The sequence below is a fragment of the Heterodontus francisci genome, chromosome 48 (genome assembly GCF_036365525.1).
Source record: "Heterodontus francisci isolate sHetFra1 chromosome 48, sHetFra1.hap1, whole genome shotgun sequence".
Taxonomy (NCBI): Eukaryota; Metazoa; Chordata; class Chondrichthyes; order Heterodontiformes; family Heterodontidae; genus Heterodontus; species Heterodontus francisci.
Genome location: NC_090418.1, coordinates 10,704,239 through 10,727,688, shown reverse-complemented (window position 1 = coordinate 10,727,688; position 23,450 = coordinate 10,704,239). Strand labels below are relative to the sequence as shown.

Genomic DNA, 23,450 nt, shown 5'->3' with positions numbered 1-23,450 from the left:
TTCAAGGGCAATTAGGGATGGGCAATAAATGCTGGCTTTGTCAGTGATGCCCACATCCCATGAAAGAATGAAAAGACTTGAACCATGCGGATTTGGGACTCCAAAGTTAGAGATGATAAAGTGGGATGTGGAAAGGAGCAGTGACCGCACTCCGTGTCCCAAAGCCCCCTTGTCAACTTTTGGAGCTATAGTTTCTGCTTTCATGGACTTACAATCTCAGCTCACTTTATTTTAGATGAGAATTGAGGATGAAACACAATTCCAACAATATTGAGAAATAATAAAAAGGAGAAGAGAGTTTCAATCTGGCAGTGGTGATTAGGGGTAGGTATTCCCACGGTGCTGTTGGGAAGGGATTTCCAGGATTTTGACCCAGCGACAGTGAAGGAACGGCGATATAGTTCCAAGTCAAGATGGTGTGTGGCCTGAAGGGGAACTTGCAGGTGCTGGTGTTCCCATGCATTTTCTGCCCTTGACCTTCTAGGTGGTAGAGGTCACAGGTTTGGAAGGTGCTGTCGAAGGAGCCTTGGCGCGTTGCTGCAGTGCGTCTTGTAGATGGTACACACTGCTGCCACTGTGCGTCGGTGGTGGAGGGAGTGAATGTTTGTGGATGGGGTGCCAATCAAGCGGGCTGCTTTGTCCTGGATGGTGTCGAGCTACTTGAGTGTTGTTGGAGCTGCACCCATCCAGGCAAGTGGAGAGTATTCCATCACACTCCTGACTTGTGCCTTGTAGATGGTGGACAGGCTTTGAGGAGTCAGGAGGTGAGTTACTCACCTCAGGATTCCCAGCCTCTGACCTGCTCTGGTAGCTACGGTATTTATATGGTTACTTTAGTTCAGTTTCTGGTCAATGATAACCCCCAGGATGTCGATAGCAGGGAATTTTGTGATTATAATTCCATTGAATGTCAAGGGGTGATGGTTAGATTCTCTCTTGTTGGAAATGGTCATTGCCTGGTACTTGTATGGCGCGAATGTTACTTGCCACTTATCAGCCCAAGCCTGGATGTTGTCTACACAGGCATTTCTACACGGATTGCTTCAGTATCTGAGGAGTCGCAAATGGTGCTGAACATTGTGCAATCATCAGCGAACATCCCTACTTCTGACCTTATGACTGAAGGAAGGTCATTGATGAAGCTGAAGATGGTTGGGCCTAGGACACTACCCTGAGGAACTCATGCAATGATGTCCTGGGACTGAGATGATTGACCTCCAACAGACACAACCATCTTCCTTTTCACTAGGTATGACTCCACCCAGTGGAGAGTTTTACCGCTGATTTCCATTGACTCCAGTCTTGCTAAGGCTCCTTCATGCCATACTCGGTCAAATGCTGCCTTGATGATACCTCACCTCGAGAGTTCAGCTCTTTTGTCCATGTTTGAATTATGGCTGTAATGAGGTAAGAAGCTGAGTGGCCCTGGCAGAACCCAAACTGAGCATCAGTGAGCAGATTATTGCTAAGCAAGTGCCGCTTGATAGCACTGTTAACGACACCTTCCCTCACTTTACTGATGATCGAGAGTAGACTGATGGGGCGGTAATTGGCCGGGTTGGACTTGTCCTGCTTTTTGTGTACCTGGGCAATTTTACACATTGCCGGGTAGATGCCAGTGTTGTAGCTGTAATGGGGCATGGCTTATTTTGGGGCACAGGTCTACAGTACAATTGCAGGAATATGACTATGATTGTACAGACAATGAAACCGTTGCCTAGATTGCAACATATTGGGGAAGGAGGGACAGTCAGTCGGAGTCTATGTTTGGTCTGATTAAAATCTAGTCAGAATTTGGAATATATCCCCCTCTACTATAAACTCATCTTTCCAATATTGTTTCCCTTTCTGAAGCCCCAGTTCCTTGGTACAGAATTCCCACATCTGGGGGTACAGCGATGGATTTACAGGCAGTAGGCAGATTACATTGCCTTGTAAAGGAGGCAGGTTTTGCAGCTGAGAGAGGAAGACACTTTTCACAGCTGATAAATCTTTCCCAAACATGTCTATTCTGTAAACATAGTTTCCCATTGGATCTCTGTAGGGAGCTGTGCCCAAACTCACAGCACGTGTGTTCTCCTTTCTATCTGCTATCCAGCTGATATCCCGCTTCAGTAAAATATCCAGGTTGCTCTCCAGTGGTTTGAATACGCCTCCTCTGTGAACGATTCTCCTGCCCGGCAGCACTGTGTCAATTACGGTTCTGTTCAGGAATACCGACCTCACTTCATCTGGTTGCAGGGAGATCGGTTCCCAATATTCAGCCCCACTTTTCTTCATGTTACTGATCAGCTCACTCTTCAAAGTGGGAACATTTATTGATGGAAATTGAAGAGAAATCAAGGACTGGAAACAAAAGATATCGGGGAAAGGGTTAGTGATGAAATGTGAGATGAGGATTAAATATTAAATACATGAAATTTAATGCAAAGTGATACATTTTGGTCAGGAGCACGAGGAGAGGCAATACAAAATAAAGGGTCCAATTCTAAAGGGGCTTCAGGAACAGAGGAACCAGGGGGCTATGTGTACACAAAGCATTGAAAGTGGGTAATAAGGCACATGGGATCCTGGGCTTTATAAATAGAAGCATTGAGTCGAAAGACAAGGAAGTTATGAAGGATCCTTATAAAAACATTAGTTTGGCCTCAACTGGAGTATTGTGTCCAATTCTGGACACTACATTTAGGAAGGATGTGAAGGCTTTAGAGAGGCTGCAGAATAGATTCACGAGAATGGTTCCAGGGATGAGGAACTTCAGTTACGTGGATAGATTGGAGAAGCTGGGGCTGTTCTCCTCCGAGAAGAGAAGGTTGAGAGGAGATTTGATAGAGGTGTTCAAAATGATGAGGGATCTAGACAGAGTAGATTGGGAGAAACTGTTCCCATTGGCAGAGGGGTCAAGAACGAGTGGACAATGATTTAAAGTGAATGGCAAAAGAACCAAAGGCAGCATGAGGAATTATTTTATTTACACACAGCCAGTGGTTACGATCTGGAATTCAGGAGCTGAGAGGGTGATGGAGGAAACATCAGCAGGGCTACGAGGAAAGGGAGGGGAGAGTGGGACTGACTAAATTGTTCTTGCAGAGAGCCTGCACGGACATGATGGGCTGAATGGCCTCCTTGTGTGCTGTTATCATTCGATGATTCTATATTATTCACCAGTGGAATGTTTAATAGTAAAAATATTCAGAGAATCTCTCACTATCTCCTTCTTGTAAAATACGCATTTCTGACAAACCCTTTCTGTCAAACCTCATCTGAAACTATTTTCCAGTATAACAGAATTTGTTTATTACTGGGGTTTGTTAAAATATTCCAGGTGAAATCATTATGCTAATCAATGCAAATCTATGTGAGAGTTTAGCTGCATGTTAATCGCACCTGTTTGCCTCGTGGATGAAATCCCTTGAAAATGTCTTGCCCTGTGACACCGCTCTGGTTTTTCACCTCCGGGTACCTCGCTCTTACACACTGGAGAATATGTTTGTAAATCAACCGGACAATTCCTTTGCCCCTTTCTGAAGGATGAACATTTAATGCTTCCATTGCAGCTGTCTGTCCATCATCCACGATGTGAGCAGAAACCAGAGCGACCTGGAAATAGAGAGGAAGACAGGGAGGATTCCCACTGGTGTCCATGTATCAGAAGCACAAGTGTATAAAGCAGAGCGACTGACCTGTTCTTTCTGCCTGATGCTATGGGTTTACATTGGTGTTTCACCTGAAACACTCCAAACTTCTAAGATAAAAGCAAAATACTGCGGATGCTGGAAATCTGAAACAAAAACAAGAAATGCTGGATTCACTCAGCAGGTCTGGCAGCATCTGTGGAAAGAGAAGCAGAGTTAACGTTTCGGGTCAGTGACCCTTCTTCGGAACTGACAAATATTAGAAAAGTCACAGATTATAAACAAGTGAGGTGGGGGTTGGGCAAGAGATAACAAAGGAGAAGGTGTAGATTGGACCAGGCCACATAGCTGACCAAAAGGTCACGGAGCAAAGGCAAACAATATGTTAATGGTGTTTTGAAAGACAAAGCATTAGTACAGATTAGGTGTGAATATACTGAATATAGAACATCAGCAAGTGCAAACCTGAAGAAAAACAACCTGAAAAAAACAGTGGGTAAGCAAACTGAACAAACTAAGATGAAATGAAATAAATGCAAAAAATGTAAAAAGGAATGCAAAAAAAAGGAAGAAAAAATAACTAAAAATGACTAAAAATGAAAGTAAAGTGGGGGGCTGTCATGCTCTGAAATTATTGAACTCAATGTTCAGTCCGGCAGGCTGTAGTGTGCCTAATCGGTAGATGAGATGCTGTTCCTCGAGCTTGCGTTGATGTTCACTGGAACACTGCAGCAATCCCAGGACAGAGATGTGAGCATGAGAGCAGGGGGGAGTGTTGAAATGGCAAGCAACCGGAAGCTCAGGGTCCTGCTTGCGGACTGAGCGGAGATGTTCCGCAAAGCGGTCACCCAGTCTGCGCTTGGTCTCCCCAATGTAGAGGAGACCACACTGTGAGCAGCGAATACAGTATACTACATTGAAAGAAGTACAAGTAAATCGCTGCTTCACCTGAAAGGAGTGTTTGGGGCCTGGGATAGTGAGGAGAGAGGAGGTAAATGGGCAGGTATTACACCTCCTGCGATTGCAAGGGAAGGTGCCCTGGGACGGGGACGAGGTGGAGGGGGTAATGGAGGAGTGGACCAGGGTGTCGCGGAGGGAACGATCCCTTCGGAATGCTGACAGGGGAAGGGAGGGGAAGATGCGACTGGTAGTGGCATCACGCTTGAGGTGGCGAAAATGGCGGAGGATGATCCTTTGGATATGGAGGCTGGTGGGATGAAAAGTGAGGACAAGGGGAACCCTGTCACGGTTCTGGGAGGGAGGGGAAGGGGTGAGGGTAGAGGTGCGGGGAATGGGTCGGACACCTCTACCCTCACCCCTTCCCCTCCCTCCCAGAACCGTGACAGGGTTCCCCTTGTCCTCACTTTTCATCCCACCAGCCTCCATATCCAAAGGATCATCCTCCACCATTTACGCCACCTCCAGCGTGATGCCACTACCAGTCGCATCTTCCCCTCCCTTCCCTGTCAGCATTCCGAAGGGATCGTTCCCTCCGCGACACCCTGGTCCACTCCTCCATTACCCCCACCACCCCGTCCCCGTCCCAGGGCACCTTCCCTTGCAATCGCAGGAGGTGTAATACCTGCCCATTTACCTCCTCTCTCCTCACTATCCCAGGCCCCAAACACTCCTTTCAGGTGAAGCAGCGATTTACTTGTACTTCTTTCAATGTAGTATACTGTATTCGCTGCTCACAGTGTGGTCTCCTCTACATTGGGGAGACCAAGCGCAGACTGGGTGACCGCTTTGCGGAACATCTCCGCTCAGTCCGCAAGCAGGACCCTGAGCTTCCGGTTGCTTGCCATTTCAACACTCCCCCCTGCTCTCATGCTCACATCTCTGTCCTGGGATTGCTGCAGTGTTCCAGTGAACATCAACGCAAGCTCGAGGAACAGCATCTCATCTACCGATTAGGCACACTACAGCCTGCCGGACTGAACATTGAGTTCAATAATTTCAGAGCATGACAGCCCCCCACTTTACTTTCATTTTTAGTCATTTTTAGTTATTTTTTCTTCCTTTTTTTTGCATTCCTTTTTACATTTTTTGCATTTATTTCATTTCATCTTAGTTTGTTCAGTTTGCTTACCCACTGTTTTTTTCAGGTTGTTTTTCTTCAGGTTTGCACTTGCTGATGTTCTATATTCAGTATATTCACACCTAATCTGTACTAATGCTTTGTCTTTCAAAACACCATTAACATATTGTTTGCCTTTGCTCCGTGACCTTTTGGTCAGCTATGTGGCCTGGTCCAATCTACACCTTCTCCTTTGTTATCTCTTGCCCAACCCCCACCTCACTTGTTTATAATCTGTGACTTTTCTAATATTTGTCAGTTCCGAAGAAGGGTCACTGACCCGAAACGTTAACTCTGCTTCTCTTTCCACAGATGCTGCCAGACCTGCTGAGTGAATCCAGCATTTCTTGTTTTTGTTCCAAACTTCTAAGACTTTGCTTCAGATTTCCATCATCTGCAGATCTTTTGCCATTTGGTTTTAAAGAAAAGCAAATCCAGAGTGCGGAGAGAACATTCTAGAATCCAACAGCACAGAAGGAGGCCATTCTACCCATCAAGCCTGTGCCGGCTCTCCAATTCGTCCCACTCCAGCCTCCCACGTTTTCATTCAATTTTCTCAATGTTTGGGGCCTTGGATAGTGAGGAGAGAGGGGGTAAATGGGCCGGACACAGTTGCACGATTGCAGGGGAAGGTGACGTGGGACGGGGACGAGGTGGTGGGGGGTAATGGAGGAGTGGACCAGGGTGTCACGAAGGGAACGATCCCTTCGGAATGCTGACAGGGGAAGGGAGGGGAAGATACCTTTGGTAGTGGCATCACACTGGATGTGGCGTAAGTGGCGGAGGATGATCCTTTGATCTGGAGGCTGGTGGGGTGGAAAGTCAGGACAAGGGGAACCCTGTCGCGGTTCTGGGAGGGAGGGAAGGGGTGAGGGTAGAGGTACAGGAAATGGGCCGGACACAGTTGAGGGCCCTGTCAACCACAGTGAGGGGGAATCCTCAGTTGAGGGAAAAGGAAGACATATCAGAAGCACTGTCGTGGAAGGTAGCATCATCAGAGCAGATGCGTCTGAGACGGAGAAACTGGGAGAATGGAATGGAGTCATTACAGGAGGCAGGATGTGAAGTGTAGTCGAGGTAGCTGTGGGAGTCAGTGGGCTTATAATGAATATTATAAGCTCTCGTGCTCACATCTCTGTCCTGGGATTCCAGTGAACATCAACGCAAGCTCGACGAACAGCATCTCATTTACCGATTAGACACTGCAGCCTGCCGGACTGAACATTGAATTCAATAATTTCAGAGCATGATGGGTCCCACCCCCTTCTTATGTCTATGGAGGAGTTGAGGAAAATAGCTGAGCAGTGTGGGATCACTGTACGTGGCAAGGCTCGGAAGTCTGAACTCCTAAGGCTAGTGGCCAACCATTTTCCCCTTGAATCTGAAGAAGCAGAAGCAGTGTTAGAAGCAGACCCAGACAGGGTACTGCTAGAAAAGATACAATTGGATCAAAGGAAACTTGAATTAGAAGACAGGGAAAGACAGATAGAGAGAGAGAGACAGGAGAGGGAGAAAGAGAGAGCCTTCCAGAAGGAAAGGGAAGAAATAGAGAGAGAAGAGAGAGAGAAAGAAAGGCAGCAGAAGGAAAGAGAGAGAGAGGGAGACAGAGAAAGAATATGCCTGAAAGAATCCAAAGAAAGAGAGCTGAAGTGGCTTGAGTTAACTAGGGGGCGACAGAGTAACCCCAGTGAAAGCATGGTCAATATGCAGGAGCATAATTCAGAGCTGGGTACGAAATTGTTAAAACTCGCCCAACTCATTCCAAAATTCAATGAGGAAGATTGGAAACGTTTTTTGTGTCTTTTGAGAAACTGGCAAGGCAGCTAAAATGGCAAGCTGCGACCTGGTCTCTCTTAATACAAAGCAAGCTAACTGGAAAAGCCCATGAGGTTTATTCCTTGTTGCCAGATGAGAGTTCTCCTCGGAACATATGAATTAGTACCCGAAGCCTACAACCAAAAGTTTAGAGCCCTCAAAAAGCAAGTTAATCAAACTTATCTGGAGTTTGAAAGAAGTAAGCAGCTGACTTTTGACCAGTGGCTGGTTGCTCTTAAAATACAGCTCAGCTATGAGACTCTCAGAGAAGTAGTTCTGTTAGAGGAATTTCAAATATCTCTCCCACTCACAATAAAGACCCAGGTAGAAGAGCAGTGGGTTCAGGGAGCCATTCGGGACGATGAGTTTGCTTTAATTTTTAAGTCGGTTTTCCCGGGGACAACCTTTCCTAATCACCCCCACAAATCCGAAAGGGAAGAAGGGTGAGAAGGTGATATCTGCCCAGGCAGTGCTGGGAGAGAAAGGAAAGCAGGAGACACGGGCAGGTCTGGGGGTTGGGGGGTCCTCCTCTAGCCAAAAAGGAAGGTGCTATGAGCAAGAGGACCTGCATGCTTCCATTGTAATAAAGCAGGGCATTTTAAAGCTAACTGCTGGAAACTAAAGGGAAAACCAGTAGAGTTAAACAGGGCACACCCGCTCAGTGAAGAGAGAATCCTGATGGAAGGCACAGAACAAGCTGTGGCTGTAACTGCATTACGAGTGCAACCCAGGAAGCTTACTGCGGCCAGTGCAAGAAAAGGTAATAAGATTCCTGAAGGTTATCAGGGTTTTATGTCTGAAGGGGAAGTAACCCCATACCCCTCGAGTGGAGCAAGCAAGCCCATAGTGATTCTCAGGGATACAGGAGCCTCTAGATCCCTTTTCATGGGAAAAGGCCTGACCTTTCCCCCAGAGAGTGCAGTGAACACCACAATGGTGGTGAGTGGTATTGGAGGGCCGTGTATACCTGTACCTGTACACTGGGTACACCTGGAGTGCGACCTGGTTTCGGGACCAGTGACCATAGGGATTGTCCCTAGTTTGCCTGGGGACAGGGTTGACCTGCTCCGAGGTAATCTGGAGGGGGAAAAGGTGGTAGCGCCCCCAGTAGTGAATGAATGACCGCAGGAGGTCAGAGAGACAGGGCGGTGGCAGAAGACGGTCTCCTGCAGTTTCCCTGAATGTGTAGTGGGTCAGGCCATGATCAAACCAGCTCCCCCAGAGGAGACTGCATTGGCGCTGCAGGCAGATGACCAGGCCTGCCTGTCCGAGACTTTCTTTGGAAAGTTAGGAGACCCAGGGAATGAATTAAATGGATTTTCCCCAGCTGAGGCTTAGCGAGCCGAAACAGTATTGCGAGAGTTAGCACAGACTGCCCAGTCTGAAAATGAAGCAGAGGGAGTCCCTGATTGCTACTATTTAAAGAATGAGGTAATGGTGAGGAAATTGAGTTCTCCTCACAGATCTGAGGGCAAGGAGTGGACCGTAGTCCACCAGTTAGTGGTGCTGCAGAGGTACCGGGGAGCAATATTAAGAAGGGCCCAAGAGACTACCGTGGCTGTACATCTGGTATACGAAAGACCAAAGCCCGCATAAGACAACAGTTTGACTGGCCAGAACTCCACAAAGATGTGGTGGAGTACTGCAGGAGTTGTCATGTGCCAGGTTGAGGGGAAACAGCAATCTGCAGTGAAACCTGCACCCCTAAGTCCCGTACCAGTGTTAGGAGGACCCTCCAGCAGAGGGCTGGTGAACTGTAAGGGACCCCCGCCGAGAACAAAAGGGGACAGGCAGGCACACGGTTGGCAAAAGTGTGGAAAGAGAAGGGGAAAAAGTGACCAAGAGGGCAGGTTAAAGGAAACATTGGCACCTAGAAAAGACAATTCTAATCGGCTTTAAGATTGATGAATGAATGGAAGTGAATGAGAGAAATGCATGGTTTTTCTTTCTGTATCTTATATTTCTCTCAAACCTTTCAATGAAATGTGCCGTTTTTATTCAAATCACATTTCATTCCCCTGGATGTGGAGGTGTCATGCAGACCCCCACCTGCCAAGAATGAGACACATATTTCACCACATGCACATTGATTTTTAAACTGTTAGTGGAGTAAAGAAAGAATTGGTTTAAGAAAAAACCACCAGACCCTTGACTGGACAGACATTTGCATAGTAACAGACTGTAATTGGAAAAGTCAAAAAGGGGCCACTCCCTGCTTCAATTTAATCCATAATGGACTTTTGATTACCAGACGTTGAAGGTGGAGAGGTTAGCATTCCATGTTAACTGCTAAGATGGCCGAATACACAAACAGACGTGGTCAGACCAGTTTGGTCACATGACCAACTGGCTTTTGGAGTTTTTTGAATTTGAACTTGCCACAGAGAATTTGAACTCAGAAAGCTGCTTGCTCCTGGATTGAAAAGACCTCGCTCCTGTTTGCTCATCTCTTTCTCACCAGCTTTGGAATCCATTGAAGACACAGGAACCCCAAGAGAGAAAAGTCTCCTACAGTGAACAAGGTTTAAGAAGAATACTGGGCCCCAATGAAAAGCAAGAATTACCAACAAGCAAGAACTACCTATAAAAAGGACTACAGTGAGCTCGAAGCACAGGAACAAGAAATTCTTCTGATATTGCCTCAAACCTCTCCACTTTATTTTTCTTCTGCTCTTTTCTGTCTCTATTTGCATGTGCGTACCACTTATGCATGCCAGTGTGGGGCGCGCCTTGTATCAGTAGTCGCTAACCGAATTAGAGTTTAAGTTTAGGTTTTAATAAATTTCGCTTTTCTTCTTTAAACCTAAGAAAGCCTGTTTATGCTCATTTCTTTGCCTTATAATTGGAAAGTGGTGAACAAGGATTCACCAAAGGGGGAGCTCAAAACACAGTGTGTTTAAAATTAAACCCTTGTTACAATAAGACCAGGTGACGGCTGAGATAAACCCCTAGACATCTTTCTCACCTGGTCGTAACAGGACAAAATTGAACAAAAACAGAGATTTGTGGTGAATGGCTGTTTTTCAGACTTGAGAGGGGTATACTGTGGTGTTCCCCAGGATTCAGGACAAGAACAACTGATGTTTTTGATACCATTAATGACGTAAAATTGCAGGTAGAGGGCACGGTTTTGGAATTTTCAGTGTATGTGAAACATCTTGTAGATGGTACACACTGCTGTCACTGTGCGTCGGTGGTGGAGGGAGTGAATGTTGAAGGTGGTGGATGGGGTGCCAATCAAGCGGGCTGCTTTGTCCTGGATGGTGTCGAGCTTCTTGAGTGTTGTTGGAGCTGCACCAATCCAGGCAAATGGAGAGTATTCCATCACACTCCTGACTTGTGCCTTGTAGATGGTGGACAGGCTTTGGGGAGTCAGGAGGTGAGTTACTTCCCGCAGGATTCCTAGCCTCTGACCTGCTCTTGCAGCCACGGTATTTGTATGGCTACTCCAGTTCAATTTCTGGTCAATGGTAACCCCTGGGATGTTGATAGTGGGGGAATTCAACAACCGTATTGCCATTGAATGTCAAGGGGAGATGGTTAGATTCTCTCTTGTTTGAGATGTCATTGGCTGGCACTTGTGTGGCCCGAATGTTACTTGTCACTTATCAGCCCAAACCTGGATATTGTCCAGGTCTTGCTGCATCGGGACACGGACTGCTTCATTATCTGAGGAGACACGAATGGTGCTAAACATTGTCCAATCATCAGCGAACATCTCACCTTATGATGGAGGGAAGTTCATTAATGAAGCAATGTCACACGGACACTTTCACCATTCGTCCACGACGATCACAGCAACAATCTCTGGGCTCTAACAATTAGTGAGATGATGGCTATCGAAAGAAAATGGTCCTGAGCAGAACGAGATACGATACAGGCCAATTAACAAGGAACGATGCAGCCAGATTTATATCGGCTTCCATTTTTGAGGAGACTGGATCAAAAGGTGCAGATGTTGTACCCGACTGTGACAAACTAGCAACGAATCCTTTGATCGGTTTTGATCCAATTCCTCTGTAACTGACAGACAAAGTTTTACCCTCAATATTAATGTGTTTATTATTGATATCACAGAGTGATTTCAGCTTCACTGATTTTGGTTGTAAATTATTTTAAATGGAGACAAGTGAAATTGTGATTTAAACTGGATTGATGCAAAGTGTAATCTAATAATCTATAACAGGATTATTTTCACAATTCTAAAAGGAACTCACCACTCGACTGTTCCGTTTTGCTAAAATGACCATTCGGTTTCTCTCTTTGAGCCAGTGGTGGTAGGTGCTTGGCAAGTAATCTGTCTCGTTGACAAGGAGGGAAAGAACCTGCTCAAAATCCTCTTCTGTAGCCAGGGAAAAGTCCAGGTCTGACTCTGAGTACTTGACACATAAATAAAAGAAAAAGATTAATATCACAGCTGAATATAGCATGAGGTTTGGCTTCTGATTTACAGGCGGAATGCGATGATCCCAGGCCTCAGGGGCTGACAGTCACTCAGGCACCAAATGCAGAGTTTCGTTTGGTTCGATAGTTCATGTCTGCGTCTATAGATGGTAGTTGAGTTAACAAACATGAAGAGCAACAACATGTATCAAGCACTATTAATATAGAAAACAATCTTATCCACATCAGAGAAGCGTAATTGGACACAAATTGACACTGAAGCAAAGAAGGATATATATTAGGAGGACTAAAATGTTGGCCAAAGAGGTCGGTTTTCATGAATGGTCTTAAAGGAAGAGAGAGAGGCTGAGAGTTTAGGGAGAGAATTTCAGAGCTTGGGCCTCAGATGGTGGAAGGCACGGCCATCAATGGTGGGGCAAAGGCCGGGGAGGCACAAGAGGCCCGAGTTGCAGGAACGCTGATTTCTTGGAGGGTTGTAGGGCTGGGGGAGGTTACCAAGATAGGAAGAGACACGACCATTAAGAGCTTAAACAGAAGGATCTGAATTTTAAACTGCAGGACTTGGAGACATCGTCAGCCAGCGAAGGTGGGTGACCAGGACTTGGAAGGAGTTCAGTTACAGAGGTTTGGCTAAGGTGAAGCCCATGGAGGTAGCAGGCCGACCAGGAAAGCATTGGAATAATCGGCCCTGAGGCACGTGTAGAGACAGGTGAAGTTATGGAGGTGGAAGTGTGCGGTCTTTAGGATGGAAAGGATGGGGGTGTCAGCAGCTCAGCTCAGGGTCAGATAGGATGAGGAGGGTGTAAACAATCAGCTTCAACTTTAGACAGTAGCCGGGCTGAGTGATTAAATTGGTGGTGAGGGAACGGAGTTTGTGTTGCAGGCTGTAAGACGATGGCTTCAGTCTTCCCAATGTGAAGACAGTTGCAACCCACCCAGGACTGGATGTTCTACAAGCAGGCTGACTATACAGAGGCAGAGATACTGGAGAGCTAGGTATCATTACTGTGTCTGTGAAACCTGATATCCTGTCTCCAGATGATGCTGTGGAGAAGCAGCATGGAAATAAAGAATAGGAGGGGGCGAAGGATAGATCTTTGTGGGGTCCTGGGGGTATTGGTGTGGGGTTCGGAAGAGAAACCATTCCTGGAAGTACTTTGGTTATGATTGGGTTTCTGAGTTAAGATAGGGAGGAACCTCAGGGGACGTTTGGCTTGGTGGGGAAGGGGTGATATGCCAGTGGCAGCCGAACAGATGCTTAACATTTTCCAGCCCAGGCCTGGCGATGGACGGAGAAACCAATTGTGTGCCAGTTACATTGAAGTCTGCTCCCCTTGGATTTGAGATGGGCGAAGATGTGGGTCACACCTGGAGGAACCAGGGTGAGAGAGAGAAAGAGTTTGACCAGGTGCAGGGAGACAAAGATGGAAATGAGAGAGTGATTGAGCAGATCGCCAGCTGCAGAAGTGTTAGAGTGAATGGATGGCCAAAGGCTAGACAATAGGGAGTTTGAAAGTGCCACTGTAAATGGAGTGTGGGAGAGTTTCATCCAGGGTGGATATCGCAATGACTGATGTTGGAACAGCCAACCAAATCGGAACTCAGTGATGCCATTGATTCCCTAGCCAGCGGAAAAGCCCCTGGGAAGGACAGCATTACCCCTGAAATAATCAAGAGTGCCAAGCCTGCTATACTCTCAGCACTACATGAACTGCTATGCCTGTGCTGGGACGAGGGACCAGTACCCCAGGACATGCGCGATGCCAACATCATCACCCTCTATAAAAACAAAGGTGACCGCGGTGACTGCAACAACTACCGTGGAATCTCCCTGCTCAGCATAGTGGGGAAAGTCTTTGCTCGAGTCGCTCTGAACAGGCTCCAGAAGCTGGCCGAGCGCGTCTACCCTGAGGCACAGTGTGGCTTTCATGCAGAGAGATCGACTATTGACATGTTGTTCTCCCTTCGTCAGATACAGGAGAAATGCCGTGAACAACAGATGCCCCTCGACATTGCTTTCATTGATCTCACCAAAGCCTTTGACCTCGTCAGCAGACGTGGTCTCTTCAGACTACTAGAAAAGATCGGATGTCCACCAAAGCTACTAAGTATCATCACCTCATTCCATGACAATATGAAAGGCACAATTCAACATGGTGGCTCCTCATCAGAGCCCTTTCCTATCCTGAGTGGTGTGAAACAGGGCTGTGTTCTCGCACCCACACTTTTTGGGATTTTCTTCTCCCTGCTGCTTTCACATGCGTTCAAATCCTCTGAAGAAGGAATTTTCCTCCACACAAGATCAGGGGGCAGGTTGTTCAACCTTGCCCGTCTAAGAGCGAAGTCCAAAGTACGGAAAGTCCTCATCAGAGAACTCCTCTTTGCTGACGATGCTGCTTTAACATCTCACACTGAAGAATGCCTGCAGAGTCTCATCGACAGGTTTGCGTCTGCCTGCAATGAATTTGGCCTAACCATCAGCCTCAAGAAAACGAACATCATGGGGCAGGATGTCAGAAATGCTCCATCCATCAATATTGGCGACCACGCTCTGGAAGTGGTTCAAGAGTTCACCTACCTAGGCTCAACTATCACCAGTAACCTGTCTCTAGATGCAGAAATCAACAAGCGCATGGGTAAGGCTTCCACTGCTATGTCCAGACTGGCCAAGAGAGTGTGGGAAAATGGCGCACTGACACGGAACACAAAAGTCCGAGTGTATCAGGCCTGTGTCCTCAGTACCTTGCTCTACGGCAGCGAGGCCTGGACAACGTATGCCAGCCAAGAGCGACGTCTCAATTCATTCCATCTTCGCTGCCTTCGGAGAATACTTGGCATCAGGTGGCAGGACTATATCTCCAACACAGAAGTCCTTGAAGCGGCCAACACCCCCAGCTTATACACACTACTGAGTCAGCGGCGCTTGAGATGGCTTGGCCATGTGAGCCGCATGGAAGATGGCAGGATCCCCAAAGACACATTGTACAGCGAGCTCGCCACTGGTATCAGACCCACCGGCCGTCCATGTCTCCGTTATAAAGACGTCTGCAAACGCGACATGAAATCGTGTGACATTGATCACAAGTCGTGGGAGTCAGTTGCCAGCATTCGCCAGAGCTGGCGGGCAGCCATAAAGACAGGGCTAAATTGTGGCGAGTCGAAGAGACTTAGTAGTTGGCAGGAAAAAAGACAGAGGCGCAAGGGGAGAGCCAACTGTGCAACAGCCCCAACAAACAAATTTCTCTGCAGCACCTGTGGAAGAGCCTGTCACTCCAGAATTGGCCTTTATAGCCACTCCAGGCGCTGCTTCACAAACCACTGACCACCTCCAGGCGCGTATCCATTGTCTCTCGAGATAAGGAGGCCCAAAAGAAGAAGATGTTGGAATGGAGTTGGGAGATTGCAAGTGGTGAGTGATACGAGGAAGTGATCAGAAATGGTTTTGTCTGTGATGGAGATGAAGGGAATCGAGAGATTATGAGGGACGGCAAGGTCGAGGGAGTGGCCATGGAGATTGGTCATTAATTTATATGGAAGCAGAGGTTAAGGGAGGATCGGGAGGGAGTGAAATGAGAGGAGAGAGGGTACGGGCAGTTGAGATATAGTTTGAAATCACTGAGGACGAGGAGTCACCCAGTGCAGAGGCTGAGGGAGAGACGGAGTGAGGGGATCTCAGAGTGAGGTTTGGGTGGATGGTGGAAGACGTGGATTTTAAAGAAGAGGTGATAGGGGTGGAACAAAGTGAAAGATTAAAAGGAGGAGAAGGTGCCAGAGGGGATGGGGTGGAGACCAAGGTCTGAGTTGGTGAGACCTCTGCACGGCCAGCATAATGAAAGGAGCTTGATATAACTTACCCCCCTGGTACAGCACATCCTCACTCCCGGCCGATCCATCAGTCGTGTACCTGGTGTTCTCCGGTAAGCGTGGATCCCAAAACCTGTCAGTGCCCTGGATACAGGAGGGCTGGATGTGAGATGTGTGGAAGGGCAGAGCATGGAGGCAAATAAAATGAACTTTCAATGTAGTAATCTGAAACTGCAACATCAGTTTCTCCATGGAAACCGACACCCAGGTCCATCTCACCACCACCTCTCTCGACCCCTGTACTGTCTCTAAATTGTCAGACTGCTTGTTCAACATCTAACACTGGATGACCAGAAATTTGCTCCAACTAAATATTGGGAAGACCGAAGCAATTGAGCTGAATTTAATGCCGGAGGCGGTGGCCATGACAGTGGGCCGGAAAGCTGGGGGCAACCCCGCCGCGACTGATTCCTGGAGCCCCGACACGATTCTATTCCCATCAGGCAATTAACTGCCTGGCATTGGCCACCCATCCCTTTAAGAGCAGAGATCCCGCATCCAGGAGCTGCCAGCAATTGGAGGGCCGGCAGCTCACCAGTCGCAGTGGTGACACTGGGAGGAGTGATCACTGCTGGGACTGCACCCGGCCAGGACCAACAAGATGGAACATGTCCCGGAACCCAGGGAAGTGGGGTCAGGTTGACCGGGGCCAGTCAGGCTGGGTTGTTAGGGGGATGTTGGCGAGGGCAGAGTGGAGGGTGTTTCAGTGGGGGCAGCTCTCTCCACCGGCTGTCCCCTCCATGGGCCACAGGGTGCCCGATCAGGAGGGCTCCCCACAACCCGAGCCCACATGGAGGACGACAGCTTTTACTGGGTAGACTTCCCACGTGCTGGAGGGACCCCCAACCCATCGGCCATTGGGGCTCAGGGCGTGAATGCCGTCCTCCACCATCCCCCCCCCGATTGAACTAGATGGAGTCAGGAACGGCGACAGGCATTCCACGTCCCGCTTTCCCTTCCGATTCTACGGCCTCCTACGAACCTACGAATTCAGGCAGAAGCAGGCCATTCGGCCCCTCGAACCTGCTCTGCCATCAATAAGATCATGGATGATCTGTTTGTGTCTCGAATTCCACACTCCCATTTAACCTGATCTTTGATTCCCTTACCTAACAATATTCAATGACCCCGCCTCCACCATCTCCTGAGGCAGGGAGTTCCACAGTCGCACAACTCTCTGAGAGAAAAAAATTCTCCTCCTCTCTGTCCGAAAAGGGCGACCCCTAATTTGAAAACAGTGCCCCCTAGCTCTGGACTCACCCACAAGAGGAAACATCCTTTCCACATCCACCTTGTCAAGACCGTTCAGGATCTTATATACTTTAATCAAGTCTCCCCTCACTCTTCCAAACTCCAGTGAAAACAAGCCCAGTCTGTCCAACCTTTCCTCATAAGACAACCCACTCATTGCAGGTATCAATCTAGTGAACCTCCTCTGAACCACCTGCAACACAGTTACATCATAATAAAGGATAGCATTCCATTAGCCTTCTTTATGACTTGCTCTGCCTGTATACTAACTTTTTGTGACTCCTGCATTAGAACACCTCGATCCCTCTGCACCTCGGAATTCTGCAGTTATTCTCTGTTTAAGTAATACTCAGATTTTTTTATTCTTCCTGCCAAAGTGAGCAACTTCACATTTCCCCACTTTATACTCCATCTGCCAGATTTTTTCCCACTCACTCAACCGATCTATATTAGTCTGCAACCTCTTCATGTCCTCTTCACAACATACTTTCCTACCTATCTTTGTGTCATCTGCAAATTTAGCTACAATGCCATCGCTCCCCTCATCTAAGTCATTGATATAAATTGTAAAATGTTGAGGCCCCAGCACAGACCCTTGCAGGATTCCACTCGTCACCTCCTGCCAATCAGAGAATGACACATTTAGGCGTACTCTCTGTTTTCTGCCAGCCAGCCAATCTTCTATCCATGTTAATATGTTACCCCCAACACCATGAGCTTCTACTTTGCGCAATGACCTTTTATGTTTTGCACTGGAGTGCTGTCTTGGGTTGCATTAGAGTGCTGAAGTGTGAGTGTTGTGACTGAGGGTAATCAAGGTTTAGTTGTATCTAAAATCTAGTGTTACTTTTAAATAGAAAATTAACTTAACAGTTGCTGTTTGGGTTGGAGAAGGTGAGTTTTAGACTAGCTTTAAACAGAGTTCACTCAGGCTCTGCTTGCAGCTGCACCTTGTTCATTAGATAATTGGCTTAAACCAGTTTTCAGGGACTCGAGTCAGACAGTATAAAAGTGGGCCATCTTACTATACTGACTTTGTTTGCACTGGAGCGCTGACTTGGGTTGCATTAGAGTGCTGAAGTGTGAGTTTTGTGATTGAGGGAGTTCGGTGAGGAGGAGCGAGGAGCTCCTTTCATTTCCTACCTGTCCTCAAAGGGCGTAAGAGGAGCCGAGAGTTTCCACATAGCACAGCTGACTGGTGAGTAAGTCCTGGTGGGTATTTTTCAAGCTGGATTGAATTGTAAGTCATTGTTTTAGCAAGACTTAGTTGAATGATTTTTTTTTTACTATAATGGTCTTCTAAAGTTTTAAATTTAAAGGGTTTAGTCAAGGCAGGAGAGCTTAAAACCGTGGGTTGCTCCTCTTGCTGCATGTGGGAATCCGGGAACATTTCCAGTCCCCGGGACCAGCATGTGTGCAGCAAGTGTGTCCAGCTGCAGATCCTGGAAGCTCGGGTTTCAGAGCTGGAACGGCAGCTGGAAACACTGTGGAGCATCCGCGAGTCTGAGAGCATTGTGGATAGCACGTATAGAGAGGTGGTCACACCGCAGCTGAAGGGACTTGAGGAAGGAAGGGAATGGGTGACCACCAGGTAGTCCAAGAGAATCAGGCAGCTAGTTCAGGAGTCCCCTGGGGTCCCGCTTGCAAATCGGTATTCCATTTTGGAGGCTGATGAGGCTGGTTCCTCCAGGGAATGCGGACCGAGCCAAGCTTCTGGCACCACAAGCAGCCTGTCTGCACAGGAAAGGGGAAAGAGAGGAAGAGCAATAGTAATAGGGGATTCTATAGTCAGGGGAACAGATAGGCGCTACTGTGACCATCAACATGACTCCAGGATGGTGTGTTGCCTCCCTGGTGCCAGGGTCCGGGATGTCACTGAACGGCTGCAGGCCATCCTGAAGGGGGAGGGTGATAAGGCAGAGGTCATGGTACATGTTGGTACCAATGACATAGGTAGAAAGAGGGATGATGTCTTGCATCAAGAATTCAGGGAGTTAGGCAGTGGACTAAAAAGCAGGACCTCTCGGGTTGTAATCTCTGGATTACTCCCAGTGCTAGCGAGTATAGAAATAGGAGAGGCAAAATTTGGTTTGGAATAGTCAGCATGGCTTTGTCAGAAGGAGGTCATGCATCACAAATTTGATTGACTTTTTTGAGCATGTGACCAGGTGTGTAGATGAGGGTATTGCAGTTGACGTAGTTTACATGGATTTCAGCAAAGCCTTTGACAAGGTCCCACACGGGAGCAAATGCACATGGGATACAAGGTAACTTGATAAGGTGGATTCAAAATTGGCTTAGCTGCAGGAGACACAGAGTGATGACAGACGGTTGTTTTAGTGACTGGAAGCCAGTGTCCAATGGCCTACCACAGGGATCTGTGCTGGGTCCCCGACTGTTAGTCATCTATGTCATTTATATAAATGACTATGTGGGGGGTAGGATCAGTAAGTTCGCGGATGACACAAAGATTGGACGAGTGGTTAACAGTGAGGTTGAGTGTCTTGGGTTAGAAAATGGGCCGAAAAGTAGCAGATGGAACTTAACCCTGAAAAGTGTGAGGTGATACACTTTGGAAGGAGTAATGTGACATGGAAGTATTCAATGAATGGCCTGACACTGGGAAGTTCTGAGGAACAAAGGGACCTTGGCGTGTTTGTCCATAGATCTCTGAAGGCAGAAGGGCAGGTTAATAGGGTGGTGAAAAAGGCATATGTGACACTTGCCTTTATCAATCGAGGCATAGATTACAAAAGCAGGAAGATCATGTTGGAGTTGTACAGAACTTTGGTAAGGCCACAGCTGGAGTACTGTGTGCAATTCTGGTCGCCACATTATAGGAAGGATGTGATTGCACTGGAGGGGGTGCAGAGGCGATTCACCAGGATGGTGCCTGGGATGGAACATTTAAGCTATGAAGAGAGGTTGGATAGGCTTGGGTTGTTTTCGCTGGAGCAGAGAAGACTGAGGGGTGACCTGATCGAGGTGTACAAGATTGAGGGGCATGGACAGGGTGGATAGGGAGCAGCTGTTCCCCTTAGTTGAAGGGTCAGTTACTAGGGGACACATGTTTAAGGTGAGGGGCAGGAGGTTTAAGGGGGATTTGAGGAAGAACTTTTTAACCCAGAGGGTGGGACGGTCTGGAATGCACTGCCTGGGAGGGTGGTAGAGGCAGGTTGCCTCACATCCTTTAAAAAGTACCTGAATGAGCACTTGGCATGTCATAACATGCGAGGCTTTGGGCCAAGTGCTGGCATATGGGACTAGGTAGACAGGTCAAGTGTCTTTAATGCATCGGTGCAGACTCGATGGGCCGAAGGGCCTCTTCTGCGCTGTATTATTCTGTGATTCTGTGATGTGGCACTTTGTCAAATGCCTTCTGGAAATCCAAGTCCAGTGTGTCACTGGGCTCCACTTTGTCCACAGCACATGTTACTCCTTCAAAGCTCTCCAATAAATTGGTTAAACATGATTTCCCTTTAATAAGCCATGCTGACTATTCCCGATTACCTTGAGTTTTTCAAAGTGCCCAGCTATAGTCTCCTTAATGATCCATTCTAACACCTTCCCCATGACAGACATCAAGCTAACTGGCCTATAGTTACCTGTTTTCTGCCTCCTCCCCTTCTTGAAAAAAGAGGTTATATTCGCGACTTTCCAGTCTGGTGGAACCTTTCTAGAATCCAGCGAAACTTTGAAAAATTAACACCAACCCATCTATGACCTCATTAGCCACCTCTTTTAAGACCCTCGGATGAAGCCCATCAGGACGCAGGGACTTGTCAGCCTCCCACCGCCTCACTACCCATTCTCGTCAGCTGGTTTAAATTCCACCCTTGTCCTCGGTTCCCACCATAAACTCCTCTCCCTAGCTACCAACTCCCTAGTAACTGCCTGAGGTTGAACCAGACTGTTCACAACATCAGTGTCATATTTAACCCCAAAATGAGCTTCCGACCACATCTCTACACCATCACTAAGACTGTAACATCAACTGACTCCGCCACTGTCTCAGCTCATCTGCTACTGAAACCCTCATCCATGCCTTCATTGCCTCTAGACTTGACCATTCCAACGCTTTCCTGTTCTACCCTCGGTAAACTTCAGCTCCGAACTCGCACCGACTCCCATTCACACTTCATCCCTGTGCTCACTGATCTACTTCGGCTCCCAGTTTAGCAACAACTCGATTTGAAAATTCTCATCCTTGTTTTCAAAACCCTCCACAGCCTCGCCCCTCCCTATCTCTGTAATCTGCTTCAGCTTCAAGATCCTCTGAGATAACAACACTCTTCCAATTCTGGCCTCTCCACCATTCCTGACTGTAATCGCTCCACCGTTGGTGTCGGTGCCTTCAGCTGCCGAGGTCCTAATCTCTGGAATCCTCTCCCTAACCCTCTCCGCCTCACTACCTTCCTTTCCTCCTTTAAGTCACTCCTTAAACATCGCTCTTAGACCAAGCTTTCAGTCACCTGTCCTAATATCTCTTTATATGGCTCGGTGTGGTATGTTCCTTTACAACACTCCTGCGAAGCACCTTGGCTCATTTAGATCATCGTGAAGAGAAGCGGCCCCAACCACTACCGATAATGTCAACACTTTGTTTACCAGAACACAACCCATTCAATACGTCAATGATTCCAGGGTCTTCACCTCTATCATTCTGTTCAGAAGTCCCAACTAAGTATTGGCCACTCCCTGTTTATCATTCCTGATATCATTCCCAAAGTTACCTTTTACTATTCAAACCTGTGTCGTTTGTTTAACCGTTTCCATATTGTTCACTATCTTATATATCACAATAAGATCACTGCTCAGGTAGCTCAAACGCCCAAGTCACTCCAATCTTTCCTCATAACTCAGACCCTACTGCCTGGGGATCAGTCTTGTGTCTCTTCTCCTCACTGCCTCCGGTGTTTGAATGCCTCACTGGTGTTTCATTGACCAGAACTGAACGTAGTCCTCAAGCTGTGATCTGACCAGAGTTTGATTACAATTTCTTGCTGTTCTGATCTATGGAGTTCAACATTGCATTAACCCTCAAATATCGAGGTGTTAGTGTGGAGAAAGAGAGGGATAAGGGCAGGATAGAAAGGACATTGAGAAAAAGTGAGAGAGGTTTATTCATAAGGAGAAATCAAACGGACAAACTGGGAGATAGGATCAGCAGCGTGAGAGAGAAAGATGGCTTACAGAGAAAGAGAATACACAGAGGCAACAATTTCCCCTTTACTGTCTGTGTTACAGAATCTACCTGGTGTCTGGTACCCAATAAAACAATTACCTGTAGGAAGCTGAGAGACAGCGCTCCATATTCTCGAATCTTTCTCTGTAGTGTCGAATACTGATCCAACAAACACAGCTCCCTGCGATCGATGTGCTGGTTAATTTGAATTAGATTCAATGATATTTGGAACAGACCAGCAAACAGCACTCGGCACCCCTTTCAGAGCCTGCAGTCGAGCCAGTTATATCTCAGAGCAGAGTTTGAAACTGTAGGAAGGGCTGGTAAAAAATACCTGAGGGAATAGATTAGGATTCGTCAGACTTGGCAGCTGGACAGAAAAGCTTGGCAGTGAGTGAGACAGAATAACTGAGAGAATCTTACCAGCGGGCAATGTGAAGCTGCCATTTGAGAAAAAATGCAAAGTAACTTGTTATTCCTGATTGACTGTTCTGATAACAGCAATGTAGTTGGGAAACGAGTTTATCCTGTAACAAGCTCAGTTCAGTTCTAATGAAATAATTCCTCATCATTAGCTTCAATATGTGATCCCACACAATGTGTCAATTTAATTCCTTTCATTACACTGCAAGGGAATTGCTCCCATTCCTCTTGGCATTTCCTCGCTGATGAAGATTTTGGGAAGGTTGTACCCACCGGTTGCAGGCAAGCTGGTGGTTGGTCAGGCCTTTCCGTCATCAGCAGATTCTCCCACAGTGGGTACAAGTGAAGGTGTAGTGGCTGCTGGGGGTAATTGGATCTATCCTTCTCCTCCTTTTCTCTTTCATGCTGGTTCTTCGCTCAGTCTCAGAGGTGTCTGTAGCCCTCTTGATGTAGCATCTCCAGGCATCACGATCTATGGTCTGCACTTCCCACTGGCGATGGTCGATGTGGCACACAGAGAGGGACTTCTTCAGGGAGTCCTTGAAACATTTGCATGGGCCCCCTCTGTTCCTTTTATCAGTGGTCAGCTTCCCGTACACCATGATCTTGGGCAGGCGACTGTCGTCCATCTGACTAACCTGACCCACCCATCACAGTTGGCTTTGCAGGAGGATGGCCTTGATGCTGGCGATGTTGGCTGTTTCCAGGACTTCAATGTTTGTGATGCAGTCCTGCCAGCGGATCTTGAGGATGCTGCGGACGCAGCACTGATGGAGGTGGTCTAGAAGGCGTACAT

At 47.4% G+C, this 23,450-nt stretch overlaps 1 protein-coding gene across 1 annotated transcript; it reads right to left on the bottom strand.

Moving 5' to 3' along the window:
• Positions 1–1,776: 1,776 nt before the first annotated feature.
• Positions 1,777–23,283, bottom strand: LOC137357436 (histidine N-acetyltransferase-like). Its single transcript, XM_068023782.1, has 6 exons — positions 23,170–23,283; positions 22,331–22,426; positions 17,534–17,665; positions 11,745–11,906; positions 3,388–3,600; positions 1,777–2,346 (listed from the first exon to the last, which is right to left on the bottom strand). Exons 1-6 carry the CDS (start codon positions 23,281–23,283, stop codon positions 1,777–1,779), a joined length of 1,287 nt encoding a protein of 428 aa, XP_067879883.1.
• Positions 23,284–23,450: the final 167 nt, after the last annotated feature.

Coding starts and splice junctions, on each gene's coding strand:
- LOC137357436 (XM_068023782.1), bottom strand. CDS start 23,283: ATGGACGACAGTCGCCTGCCCAAGATCATGGTGTACGGGAAGCTGACC. Junction 22,427..23,169: donor CCCTGAAGAAGTCCCTCTCT/GTGTGCCACATC, acceptor CAAATTAACCAG/CACATCGATCGCAGGGAGCT. Junction 3,601..11,744: donor CAAAACGGAACAGTCGAGTG/GTGAGTTCCTTT, acceptor CTCTATTTCCAG/GTCGCTCTGGTTTCTGCTCA.